Here is a 10477-nt window from a genome sequence, read left to right on the forward strand (position 1 = left end):
GGGGTCTGCAGATCTGCCCAGGAATGCCAAGGACCCGAGTAGGTAAGGAGGGATGTGAGGATCCTCAGCGGGAAGGGATATGACAGGGTCTCATAGGGACCCAGCATGGAGCTGAGGCAACTACTGAGTGAGTGGGTCAGGCGGTGCAAGGCTGAGGGTGGCATCTGGGAAGCGTTAGTTTGGAGTGACAGGGAGTGGGTGGCCGAGGTCTCTGTTCACCTGGCCCTCTCCCTTTCACCCATCCGTCTCACCATGCCCGAGGGCTGCAATGCCCCCATGCGTTCCTCATCTCAGCACTGAGCACTCGAGAACCACAGCATGTGCAAAGGACCTGAGGTAGGAGGGTGGCCACTAATTCCCCACACTGTCAGTTCTGTGGGGCAGAAGCCAAGACTGGGGGTCACCCACCAGTCCATCCGAGCACACAGTAGGCCCGCAATCAAAGTTTGTGGCAGGAATGGATTCATAAAGCATATGTGAGGCTGTAGCCGCCCTGGGGAGCCCACCTGATGCCTCTACAGCAGGCCCCACACCCACAGTGGGCCAGCCCCTGCCCCTTACCTCAGTCACATCCACAAACTTGGGGTCCCCAAGCAGGGTCCTCTTGGCGTAGGCAAACCGGAAAGCCTCTACGATGCGGTGGTACGTCAGGCCCTTCTGCTCAGGGGTCTCCATGCTTGCCCGGGAGAAGTTGTACCCTGGTTGATCAGAGCCAGGTGCACGTTGCTGAGCCCCAGAGGCTCTGAGGGGCTCAGAGGGTTAACACCAGCCTGAGCCACTTTGCCCACTTCAAGGAGCGTTTAATAACCAATAGCAGCAGCTGCTTCAGAAGGCTGTGGTGAGAGTGAAGTAAGGTGAGGGCTCCCGAGCCTGGACCTCGCATCACGCATCAGCTCTGGCCATGCAATGACCAAGTGGCAGGGCCACCCACTGGACCAGGGGTGCCCTCTGGACCAGGCCCTGCAGCCCTGAGCTCCTGCACCTCTCTCCCTCCTGATGACTCCTGTTCCTCCTCCAACCCTTCAGCATTGCCTGCTTCAGCCCTGTCGCTCTGCACTGCCTCCTTCAGGACATGGTGAGCTGTGACGCAGGGACACTTCCTCCGGAGCTCAGTGATGGAAAGACGTGGCATGGGGGGCGAGCAGAGATGCAGCAGGGGTGGGGCGTGTGTGGGGAGAGAGAGGCAGTGTCATAGGCCCCACCGCAGGGCTGTGGTGCGACCACTCACCTTTGAGGATGTTGAGGATGAGGGCCAGCACGGGCCCGCTGAGCGGCGCACTGGGCATGTACAGCACCGCGTCTCCCAGGCTGATGTTCAGCGGGTGCTCGATCAGCTCAGCACGGTAGTTGTTCAGATCCTCAGCTGTCACAATGCCCCCTGCAATGGGACAGCAGCTCGAATGGGCACTGGGACGGGGCTGCACCATCGCGTGGAGGATGGAGCTGCACCAGTGGTGTTAGGGGCAGGCATGGCTGCACCATGGTGGTGGGGAAAAGCCTGTACCTACCAGGGAGGATAGAGTGCATTACTGGAGGGGTGGGACTGTGCCCTGGGAGGGGGCCACAGGCAACCTCACCTCCTTGGAAACTCTCACCTGCTCCTGGACTCCTGTCTCCCTGACACTGCTCACCACCTCACAGCCGGGCTGGGGCCACCTGCCCTCTGCCTGCTTGGCTTACCGGCTTCCTGTCTGCCCTCTCTCATCTGTGGCCAGAGAGGGTTTTCTTTTTTTTTCTTTAGAGATAGGATCTTGCTCTGTCAACCAGGCTGGAGTGCAGTGGCTTAATCACAGCCTTGAACTCCCGGGCTCAAGTGATCCTCCAGCAGATCCTCCCCAGTAGCTGAGACTAAAGGCGGCACCACCACACCCAGCAAATTTTAATTTTTTTGTAGGGTCTTGCTATATTTTTTTTCAGTATGCTTTGAATTTTTTGTGTTTTCTGGTTCCCCACCTCCACCCCCAATATATTTATGTAGAGTCTCAATATTTTTTTGTAGACTCGCTATGTTGCCCACGCTTGTCTTGGACTCCTGGCCTCAACTTCTACCTCAGCCTCCCAAAGTGTTGGGATTACAGGCATGAGACACCAAGCTTGGCCTCAGGGGGCCTTTTTTTTTTTTTTTTTTAGATGGAGTCTCGCTCTGTCACCCAGGCTGGAGTGCAGTGGTGCGATCTTGGCTCACTGCAAGCTCTACCTCCCAGGTTCACACCATTCTCCTGTCTCAGCCTCCCGAGTAGCTGGGACTACAGGCACCCACCACCACGCCCGGCTAATTTTTTTGTATTTTTAGTAGAGAGGGGGTTTCACCGTGTTAACCAGGATGGTCTTGATCTCCTGACCTTGTGATCTGCATGCCTTGGCCTCCCAAAGTGCTGGGATTACAGGTGTGAGCCACCGTGCCTGGTCTATGCTTTCTTTTTTTGATAAGGAGTCTCGCTCTGTGGAGTGCAGTGGTGCAACCTCACTGCAACCTCAGCCTCCCGGGTTCTAGAGATTCTCCTGCTGCAGCCTCCCAAGTAGTTGGGATTACAGGCACAACCCACCATGCCCAGCAAATTTTGTATTTTTAGTAGAGACAGGGTTTCACCATGTTGGCCAGGCTGGTCTTGAACTCCTGACCTCAGGTGATCCACCCACCTCGGCCTCCCAAAGTGCTGGGATTACAGACGTGAGCCACTGCGCCCAGCTAAGATGGCCTTTTCTAAGTGGAGAATTCCTGCCGGTGTCCCTGCTGCTTGGCCTCTTCTCCTCATGATGAATGGATAGAGGGAGGGAGGGAGGCTCTTAATTCTCCCGGAGTCAGCTCCAGACAGGGTATTGGCATGCCAATTTCCAGCCTCAGTGGTAAAGGTCAACACGCTAATCATCCTCCTCCATGAAACAGCGACAAAAATTACCTGAAGAAAGCCACAGCCAAGCTCCAGGCCCCTGCCTCACAAAATCCCTTCCCCATGCCACTCTCAAGGCGACCCTCATCCCTTGTAACCCTCTTGGTGAATCAAAGCCCCCTCTACCTGGGCCTTAGCCCAGCTGTTCCTCTGCTAGGAATCCCTTCCTCTCTCTGCCTAACAAAGTTATCTGCAGCCCAGCCGCCACCTCCTCCAAGAAGTCCTCCTGGATCTTCAGGCTGTATTCTAGTGCTTCCTTAGCCCTGGCTCTTGCCTGCACCTGCATTTACCCCACCAGGGACTTGCTCTCCTGGACTGCAGGGCCTCTCTCAGTTTTGACATAAGCAGGAGCTGTGGACCCACATGGCCAGTCACTGACCCGCCTCCACCAGGAACTTCCTGCAGGCTCAGGCAGGACAGGAGGACCCCAGGGCTCTGGGCCACAGCTCAGGGTTTCTACTGCAGGGTTTCTCACCCAGGCCCCTGAGGTTACCCACTCACCGGCCGCCTGGATGTCCTTCACAATCTGGGCCGTGAGGCTGCCGTTGTAGAAGGCCTGGGCACCCTCGATGGCCAGCGTCTCGTAGGTGTCAGCCAGCCGCGGCAGGGTCAGTCTCTCCCCCTCCCGAAGCACCTTTCCATCCCGGCAGAACACCTCACTGGGGCAGAGGGGGCTCACGTGAAGCAGCAGGTGGGGTGGACTCAGCTAGACCACCCCCCACACCCATCCACATAGGAGAACGGAGCAGAACAGGGGCAGCGCCTGTCACAGGTGGGTGGCCCCGTCACTCAGCGCTCATCCTCCTAGTGTCCCTTCCGGGAGCCTCCTAGTGTCCCTTGCCACTCAGGACACACGGCCAGCCACAGTGGCCAGTGGGACCCCACACTCAGAATGTGTCCCCACACGTGGTGGGAAGGGTCTGTATCTCCTCATCCCATTATCAGCGCAGGGTCCTGAAGGGAGAGGGCCGCTCCACTGCTGCTACGGCCTGCAAGGTCCTTGGGATGTGCCTGCACTGCCTGTGTCAGGGGGCTGCACCCACAGACATACCACAAGACAGGATGCTGCTCAATGACGGTCCGCTTGTTTTCCAGGGCTGCTGCCAAGCCCTTGCCCACGGGGAAGCCCTGGCGGGCCAGCTGGATGCTGGGCTGGAAGAGGCGAGCCCAGGGCAGCCGCCCATGCCGCTGGTGTGCCAGCTCATAGCCTCGGATCTCCCCGGGCACCGCCACTGACAGCCCCCCTGGGGAGAGAGAGCCACAGTTAGTGACCCTGAGTGGGGGACATCAGGATCTCTCGCAGGCAGCATCCCAGGCACATTCCCTGACTTGCTTTACAGATGGGGCAATGAGGCTTAGGAGGAAAGATATATTTTTTTTCTTTTTTGAGATGGGGTCTTGCCATCTTGCCCAGCCTGGTCTCGAACTCCTGGACTCAAGTAATCCTCCCACATCAGCCTCCTGAGTAGCTGAAATTACAGGCGTGAACCACCACACCCAGCAGAAGGGGATTTTTATTTTATTTATTTATTTAATTTTTAATTTTAATCTCTTTTTTTAGGAGGGGATGTTTAATTTTTTTTTTTAGGAGAGGCTCAGCAGGCAGGAGTGTACATGGACCAGGGATATCTGAGGAGGGCACAGGAGGGGAAGCAGTAGCATGCGGCTGGGTTTTGCTGTCCCAGGATGAAGTGTCTGTCTGTGCAGGTGCCTGCATGTCTAAAATCCTGTGCCAGGCCAGACCCCCTCCCATCTCGCTGACCACAAAGCCTTATCCTGTAAAACTCATGGGCTCCACCAGAATGTGCCAAAGCAAGAGCAGGTCCCGGCCTGACCCAGGTCAAGCACAGGCCACCCTCAAGACACAGCCAGCCCCAAGAAAGGGCTCCCTTCCTCTTTTCTACTGCCCCAGAGAGGCAAGACTGAGCCTCAACCTCCATCCTGTCCCCTCTCCCAGCCTCAGTTTCTCCATCCAACTATACGGGTTTTTGTTTGTTGTCTGTTTTGAGACAGGGTCTCACTCTGTTGTCCCAGCTGGATGCAGTGGTGCAATCACGGCTCACTGCAGCCTTGGCTTCCCAGGCTCAAGCGATCCTCCCACCTCAGCCTCTGAAGTAGCTGCGACTACAGACATATCCCACCACAGTGTCTATTTTTTTCTTTTCTTTTCTTTTTTTGGATGGAATTTCACTCTTGTTGCCCAGGCTGGAGTGCAATGGCATGATCTTGGCTCACTCCAACCTCCATCTCCCGAGTTCAAGCGATTCTCCTGACTCAGCCTCCCGAGTAGCTGGGATTACAGGCATGCACCACCATGCCTTGCTAATTTTTATATTTTTAGTAGAAACGGGGTTTCACCAGGTTGGTCAGGCTGGTCTCGAACTCCTAACATCAGATGATCTTCCCTCCTTGGCCTCCCAAAGTTCTGGGATTATAGGTGTGAGCCACCATGCCCAGCCTAAGTTTTTTAACTTTTTTTGTAGAGACAGGGGTCTCGCTATGTTGCCAAGGCTGGTCTCAAACTCTGGCCTCAAGCAATCCTCCCACCTCAGCCTCCCAACATGCTGGGTACAGGTGCACCTAGCCTAAAGGGGTTTTGCCTTCCAGTTCTGACAGACCCCTGGGCCTGCTTCCCCGCTGAGCCTCACTGCCCATATGGACACTACAGACACTGACCCTTTGCCCAGAAAGGTACAACTATGGCCTCTGCCCCCAGGTACTCTCTTGCTCTTGCCAGAGATGATGGGGCCATTTGGCTACTCCCAGTCTTGGCGGTGGCGGCTCTAGAACTGCCTCTTCCACCCTGAAGCCTGGCACAAGTTTCCAAGAGCTGGTGGTTTCAATTCCTAGAAGCTGCACATACATCCCGAAAGGTCTGACACCCAGCACATGATTCCTTCCACCTTGCAGTTAGACAGAAGTTTTTGTTTGTTTGTTTTGCTTTTTTGTTTGTTTTTGAGATGGAGTCTTGCTCTGTCTCCCAGACTGGAGTGCAGTGGCATGATCTCAGTTCACTACATCCTCTGCCTCCCAGGTTCAAGCGATTCTCCTGCCTCAGCCTCCCGAGTAGCTGGGATTACAGGCACATGCCAGAACACCAGGCTAAGTTTTGTATTTTTAGTAGAGATGGGGTTGTGCCATATTGGCCAGGCTGGTTTCAAACTCCTGACCTCAGGTGATCCACCCACCTCGGCCTTCCAAGGTGCTGGGATGACAGGCGTGAGCCACCGTGCCCAGCCAAGACAGGAGAAGTTCTAATGTTTGATAGCAGACCAGGGTGACGATGCTTAGCAACAGTATTTTGTATATTTCAAAGTAACAAAGAGAGGACTATGGTACTAACACCCAGAAATGAAAAATATTCAAGGTGACGGAGACCCCAAATACCCTGCCTTGATCATTATACACTCTATGCATGTAACAAGCACTCACATGTACCCATAAATATAGAAAATATCATGCATCAATATCAGAAAAAAAATCTTCTCCTGACCTCGGGCCAGTCAGGCTCTCATGCCACCACACTTGCCAAGCTCTCCGGCAACCCCCACACTGCCAGACCCAGTGCCCCTTCTCAGCTTTACTGGGCTCATCACTCTCCCTGAGAGCCGCCCCTGCATCCCAGCACCTGGCTCCACCCGAGTCTCCCCAGCCTGCCATCCTAGCTCCTACTCTCCCCTCTGTCCTTGCTGTCTCTCCTGGTGGTCAGCCTGACATCTGAGCTTCAGCCTCCATTTATGCACTGACAACTCCCAAATTTACCTGGTAGCCTGGACTGCTCCTCTGATCGCCAGAGCCAAGTATCTACCTGCCTGCTTCAAGAAAGCATCTCAAACTTCAACATGCCCAAAACCGAGCTCCTGAGTGTCTGCTCAGACCTGCTTCCTGAGAGCCCTGCATGTCTCTGTTAGGGTCACCCCATCCTTCCAGGTAGACAAAATATCAGGGGTCCTCGGGGATGCCCTACACAAGCATCACACCCAACCCATCCTCAAATCTGCAGGCTCCACTTTCCAGTGTGTCTGTCCAGTGTCAGCCACTTCCCAGCACCCTCTCCACGAATTATTGCAGTGACCTCCGGACAGGTCCCCACAGGCTCCCTGCCCCTTACACAGCAACCCAAGGGGTCCATAGGCCAGATCCATCCCCTTCCACTCACATACTCCATGAGCCCCCACTTCCCTCAGACAAGAAGCAGAGGCTTCACCATAACCTAAGAGATCCCACATAACCTGGGCCGTTCCCCTCGGGTCACTTGCTGCAGCCTCCCCAGCTTCCCACGGAGCTCTGTCCCTGCCATCACACCTGGATAGCAGACCAGGAGATAGCTCCCCTGACTCCATCTCTGCCTCTGGGTCTTTGCTCAGATGTCCCCTTCCCTGACTAGGTCACCCTCCATAGAGTCCCAGATTTTGAGGCCCTCCAGGTCTGTTTTTCCACAGCCCATAGCACACCTGCACCTGCCTAGTTTCTCCTCCCACCTGGAATGTCACAGATTTCATCTGCTGTCTTTGTTTTTCACCCCAGCTTCAGGAACAACACCTGATTCTTTAAGAGATGCTCAATACATTCTAGTTAAAGAAATGATTCCTAGCGTCCACAAAGTGCCAAGCCTATGATTCCCACATTCGCTTACCGTGAGCAACTTCATGTCTACAGATGCTGAGTTTCTCAATGAGTATTAAAAAAAAAAATCAAAGATTCACTGGCCACGGTGGCTCATGCTTGTAATTCCAGCATTTTGGGAGGCCGAGGCAGGTGGATCACGAGGTCAGGAGCTCGAGACCAGCCTGGGCAATATAGTGAAAACCCATCTCTACTAAAAAATACAAAAAATTAGCCGGGCGTGGTGGCGGGCACCTGTAGTCCCAGCTACTCGGGAGGCTGAGGCAGGAGAATGGCGTGAACTCGGGAGGCGGAGCTTGCAGTGAGCCGAGATCGTGCCACTACACTCCAGCCTGGGAGACAGAGTGAGACTCCGTCTCAAAAACAAAGAAAAAGAAAAAGAAAAAAAAAAATCAAAGATTGAGTATGTTGCAGAAGATTCCAAAGGGCACCACCCAGGACCCCCACCTGAGGTCTAAGACTTGCTAGGGTGAGTGTGTCCTGCCCCTCCTTCCTCCAACTTTTTTTTTTTTTTTTTGAGTTGGAGCTTTGTTCTTGTTGTCCAGGCTGGAGTGCAGTGGCATGATCTCGGCTCACTGCAATCTCCACCTCTTGGGTTCAAGCGATTCTCCTGCCTTAGCCTCCTGAATAGCTGGGATTACAGGCCTGTGCCACCATGCCTGGCTAATTATTGTACTTTTAGTAGAGAAAGGGTTTCACTATGTTGGCTAGGCTGGTCTTGAACTCCTGACCTAGGTGATCCACCTGCCTCAGCCTCCCAAAGTGTTGGGATTACAGGCATGAGCCTGGGAAAAAAAGGCCCAGCCTTTTTTTTTTTTTGACAGGGTCTTGCTTTGTTGCCCAAGCTAGAGTGCAGTGGTACAATCATGGCTCACTGTAGCCTCAACCTCCTGGGCTCAAGTGATCCTTCCACCTCAGCCTCCCGAGTAGCTGGGACCATAGGCACACACCACCACACCTAGCTAATTTTTTTTTCCATTTTTTGTAAAGACGGAGTCTTGCTATGTTGCCCAGGCAGGTCTCAAACTCCTGGGCTCACGTGATCCTCCTGACTTCGCCTCCCAAAGTGCTAGGATTACAGGCGTGAGCTGTTGAGACCCTCCCATCCTCCAACTTTTATCTCACAATCTATTGTGCCTCCTTTGAGGACGGACAGTGGCTTCCTGGATGGACAGTGGCTTCCCCTCAGGTACCTGGGGAATTTGGGGGCCTCCTCTCCACTTAAGACCAGATTAAAAAAGAGAAACTCCACCTCACACTCTAGAGCGCCATTCCCACAAATGAACAAATGAGTGAATGGGATGCCTGTTGAAAAGGCAGGGTATAGACAGCCTGGGTTCAATTTTAGCTTCACCACCTCCCAGCTGTGTGACATCAGCTGATTTGCATGACCTCTCTGGGCCTCAGCATCCCCCCCCCCCGTAAAATGGGAATCCACACAGCAGCCCCTACCCCAAAGGAGCAGGGAGGGGTGTGAGGGGCTCGTAGGTGAAAAGCACAGAGCAGAGCGTGGGCCCCAGTGAGCCCTGGTCCATAAGGGCTGCTAGAGTAATGATTATTCTCTCCATGTGCTGCACAAAGTGGCCCCAGAGGCCTTAGCAGAAATAACAGAAGCTCCCGGCCCTTTACCCTGGTGATGATGGTCCTGACCACTCATTGTGGGAGGGTGCTGTGGGACCAGGAAGGGATGGGGGGTGCTAGAACTGCCCCTGAACCCTGACAGGGCCAGGCTCCTGTGGGCAAGGCCCCTTCCTGGTGGCCCAGCCAGCTCTGCACCCACGCCCCAAGCCTGCAGGACTGCTTACCATCTTGGGACTGCTCCGAGCTGTTGAACATGCTGGCAAAGGCCAGCCTGGGGGCCACCTCGCGAGCATTGATGACCTCAGCTTTTCCTAGAAGAAGAAGCAGGTAGGCAGGCAGACTCACCCAAACCCTTTACACTGCTTGAGCCCAGGGACCACCCAGCTGTGCCTCGGCCCAACCCACACCCCCTGCCCCTCTCCCTCTCGTCTCCCGAGGCACTCACGTGTGGTGCTGTTGTAGATGGTGAGGAAGAGGCCACCCCCGATGCCCATGCTGTGGGCATTCATGAGCCCCACACACAACAGGGCTGCAATGGCTGCGTCCACCGCAGAGCCACCGTCCCTCAGTGCGTCCCTGCCATGTGGCACATAAAGGCATGAGAACCTGCGGGCTTCCATCCTGGCCCCGCATACACACCCTGCTGCCCACCTGCCCAAAGGAGGATGGAAGAGAAGTCCATTCGAGTTTTGGGTTTGTTTTTTTTCTCTTTCTTTTCTTTTCTTTCTTTCTTTTTTTTTTTTCTTCTTTTTTTTTTTTGAGATGGAGTCTCACTCTGTTGCCAGGCTGGAGTGCAGTGGCACAATCTTGGCTCACTGCAAGCTCTGCCTCCCAGGTTCAAGTGATTCTCCTGCCTCAGCCTCCTGAGTAGCTGGGACTACAGGCGCACACCACCACACACCTAGCTAATTTTCATATTTTTTAGTAGAGACGGGGCTTCACCTTGTTGGCCAGGATGGTCTCGATCTCTTGACCTCATGATCCGCCCGCCTCAGCCTCTTTTTTTTTTTTCTTTTTCTTGAGACAGAGTTTCTCTTTGTTGCTCAGGTTGGAGTGCAGTGATGTGATCTCAGATCACTGTAGCCTCAATCTCCTGGGCTCAATTGACCCTCCCATCTCAGCCTCCCAGGTAGCTGGGACTATGGGCACACGCCACCATGCCTGGTTAATTTTTTCTGTCTGTTTGTTTTGTAGAGATGAGATTTCGCCATGTTGCCCAGGCTGGTCGAGAACTCCTGTGCTCAAGTGATCCACCCACCTTGGCCTCCCAAAGTGCTGGGATTACAAGTATCAGCCACTGCATCTGGCCTTTGTTTTATGAGACAGAGTCTCACTTTGTCACCCAGGATGAAGTGCTGGCACTGCCACGGCTCAATGCA

At 54.3% G+C, this 10477-nt stretch overlaps 1 protein-coding gene across 2 annotated transcripts; it reads right to left on the bottom strand.

The window, feature by feature from the left end:
- Nucleotides 1-311: 311 nt before the first annotated feature.
- On the bottom strand, nt 312-9729 carry GGT1 (gamma-glutamyltransferase 1). 2 transcript variants are annotated; one of them, XM_058431838.1, is made up of 7 exons: nt 9544-9729; nt 9323-9409; nt 3943-4135; nt 3393-3550; nt 1229-1378; nt 562-698; nt 312-373 (listed from the first exon to the last, which is right to left on the bottom strand). In XM_058431838.1, the coding sequence occupies exons 1-7, from the start codon at nt 9716-9718 to the stop codon at nt 368-370; spliced, it is 906 nt and encodes a 301-aa protein (XP_058287821.1). In that variant the 5' UTR covers nt 9719-9729; the 3' UTR covers nt 312-367. The 2 variants fall into 2 exon arrangements, with proteins under 2 accessions (XP_058287821.1, XP_058287820.1); XM_058431837.1 differs by having other exon boundaries at nt 341-698.
- Nucleotides 9730-10477: the final 748 nt, after the last annotated feature.

This window comes from Hylobates moloch, unplaced genomic scaffold, assembly GCF_009828535.3.
Source record: "Hylobates moloch isolate HMO894 unplaced genomic scaffold, HMol_V3 SCAFFOLD_19, whole genome shotgun sequence".
Lineage (NCBI taxonomy): Eukaryota > Metazoa > Chordata > Mammalia > Primates > Hylobatidae > Hylobates > Hylobates moloch.

Bases quoted from the DNA above. Each gene is read 5' to 3' on its own strand.
- GGT1 (XM_058431837.1), bottom strand. From the start codon at position 9,718: ATGGAAGCCCGCAGGTTCTCATGCCTTTATGTGCCACATGGCAGGGAC. The intron at 9,410-9,543 runs GTGAGTGCCTCG...TTCTTCTTCTAG, and splicing joins CATCTACAACAGCACCACAC to GAAAAGCTGAGGTCATCAAT. The intron at 3,551-3,942 runs GTATGTCTGTGG...CCTCTGCCCCAG, and splicing joins GAGCAGCATCCTGTCTTGTG to TGAGGTGTTCTGCCGGGATG.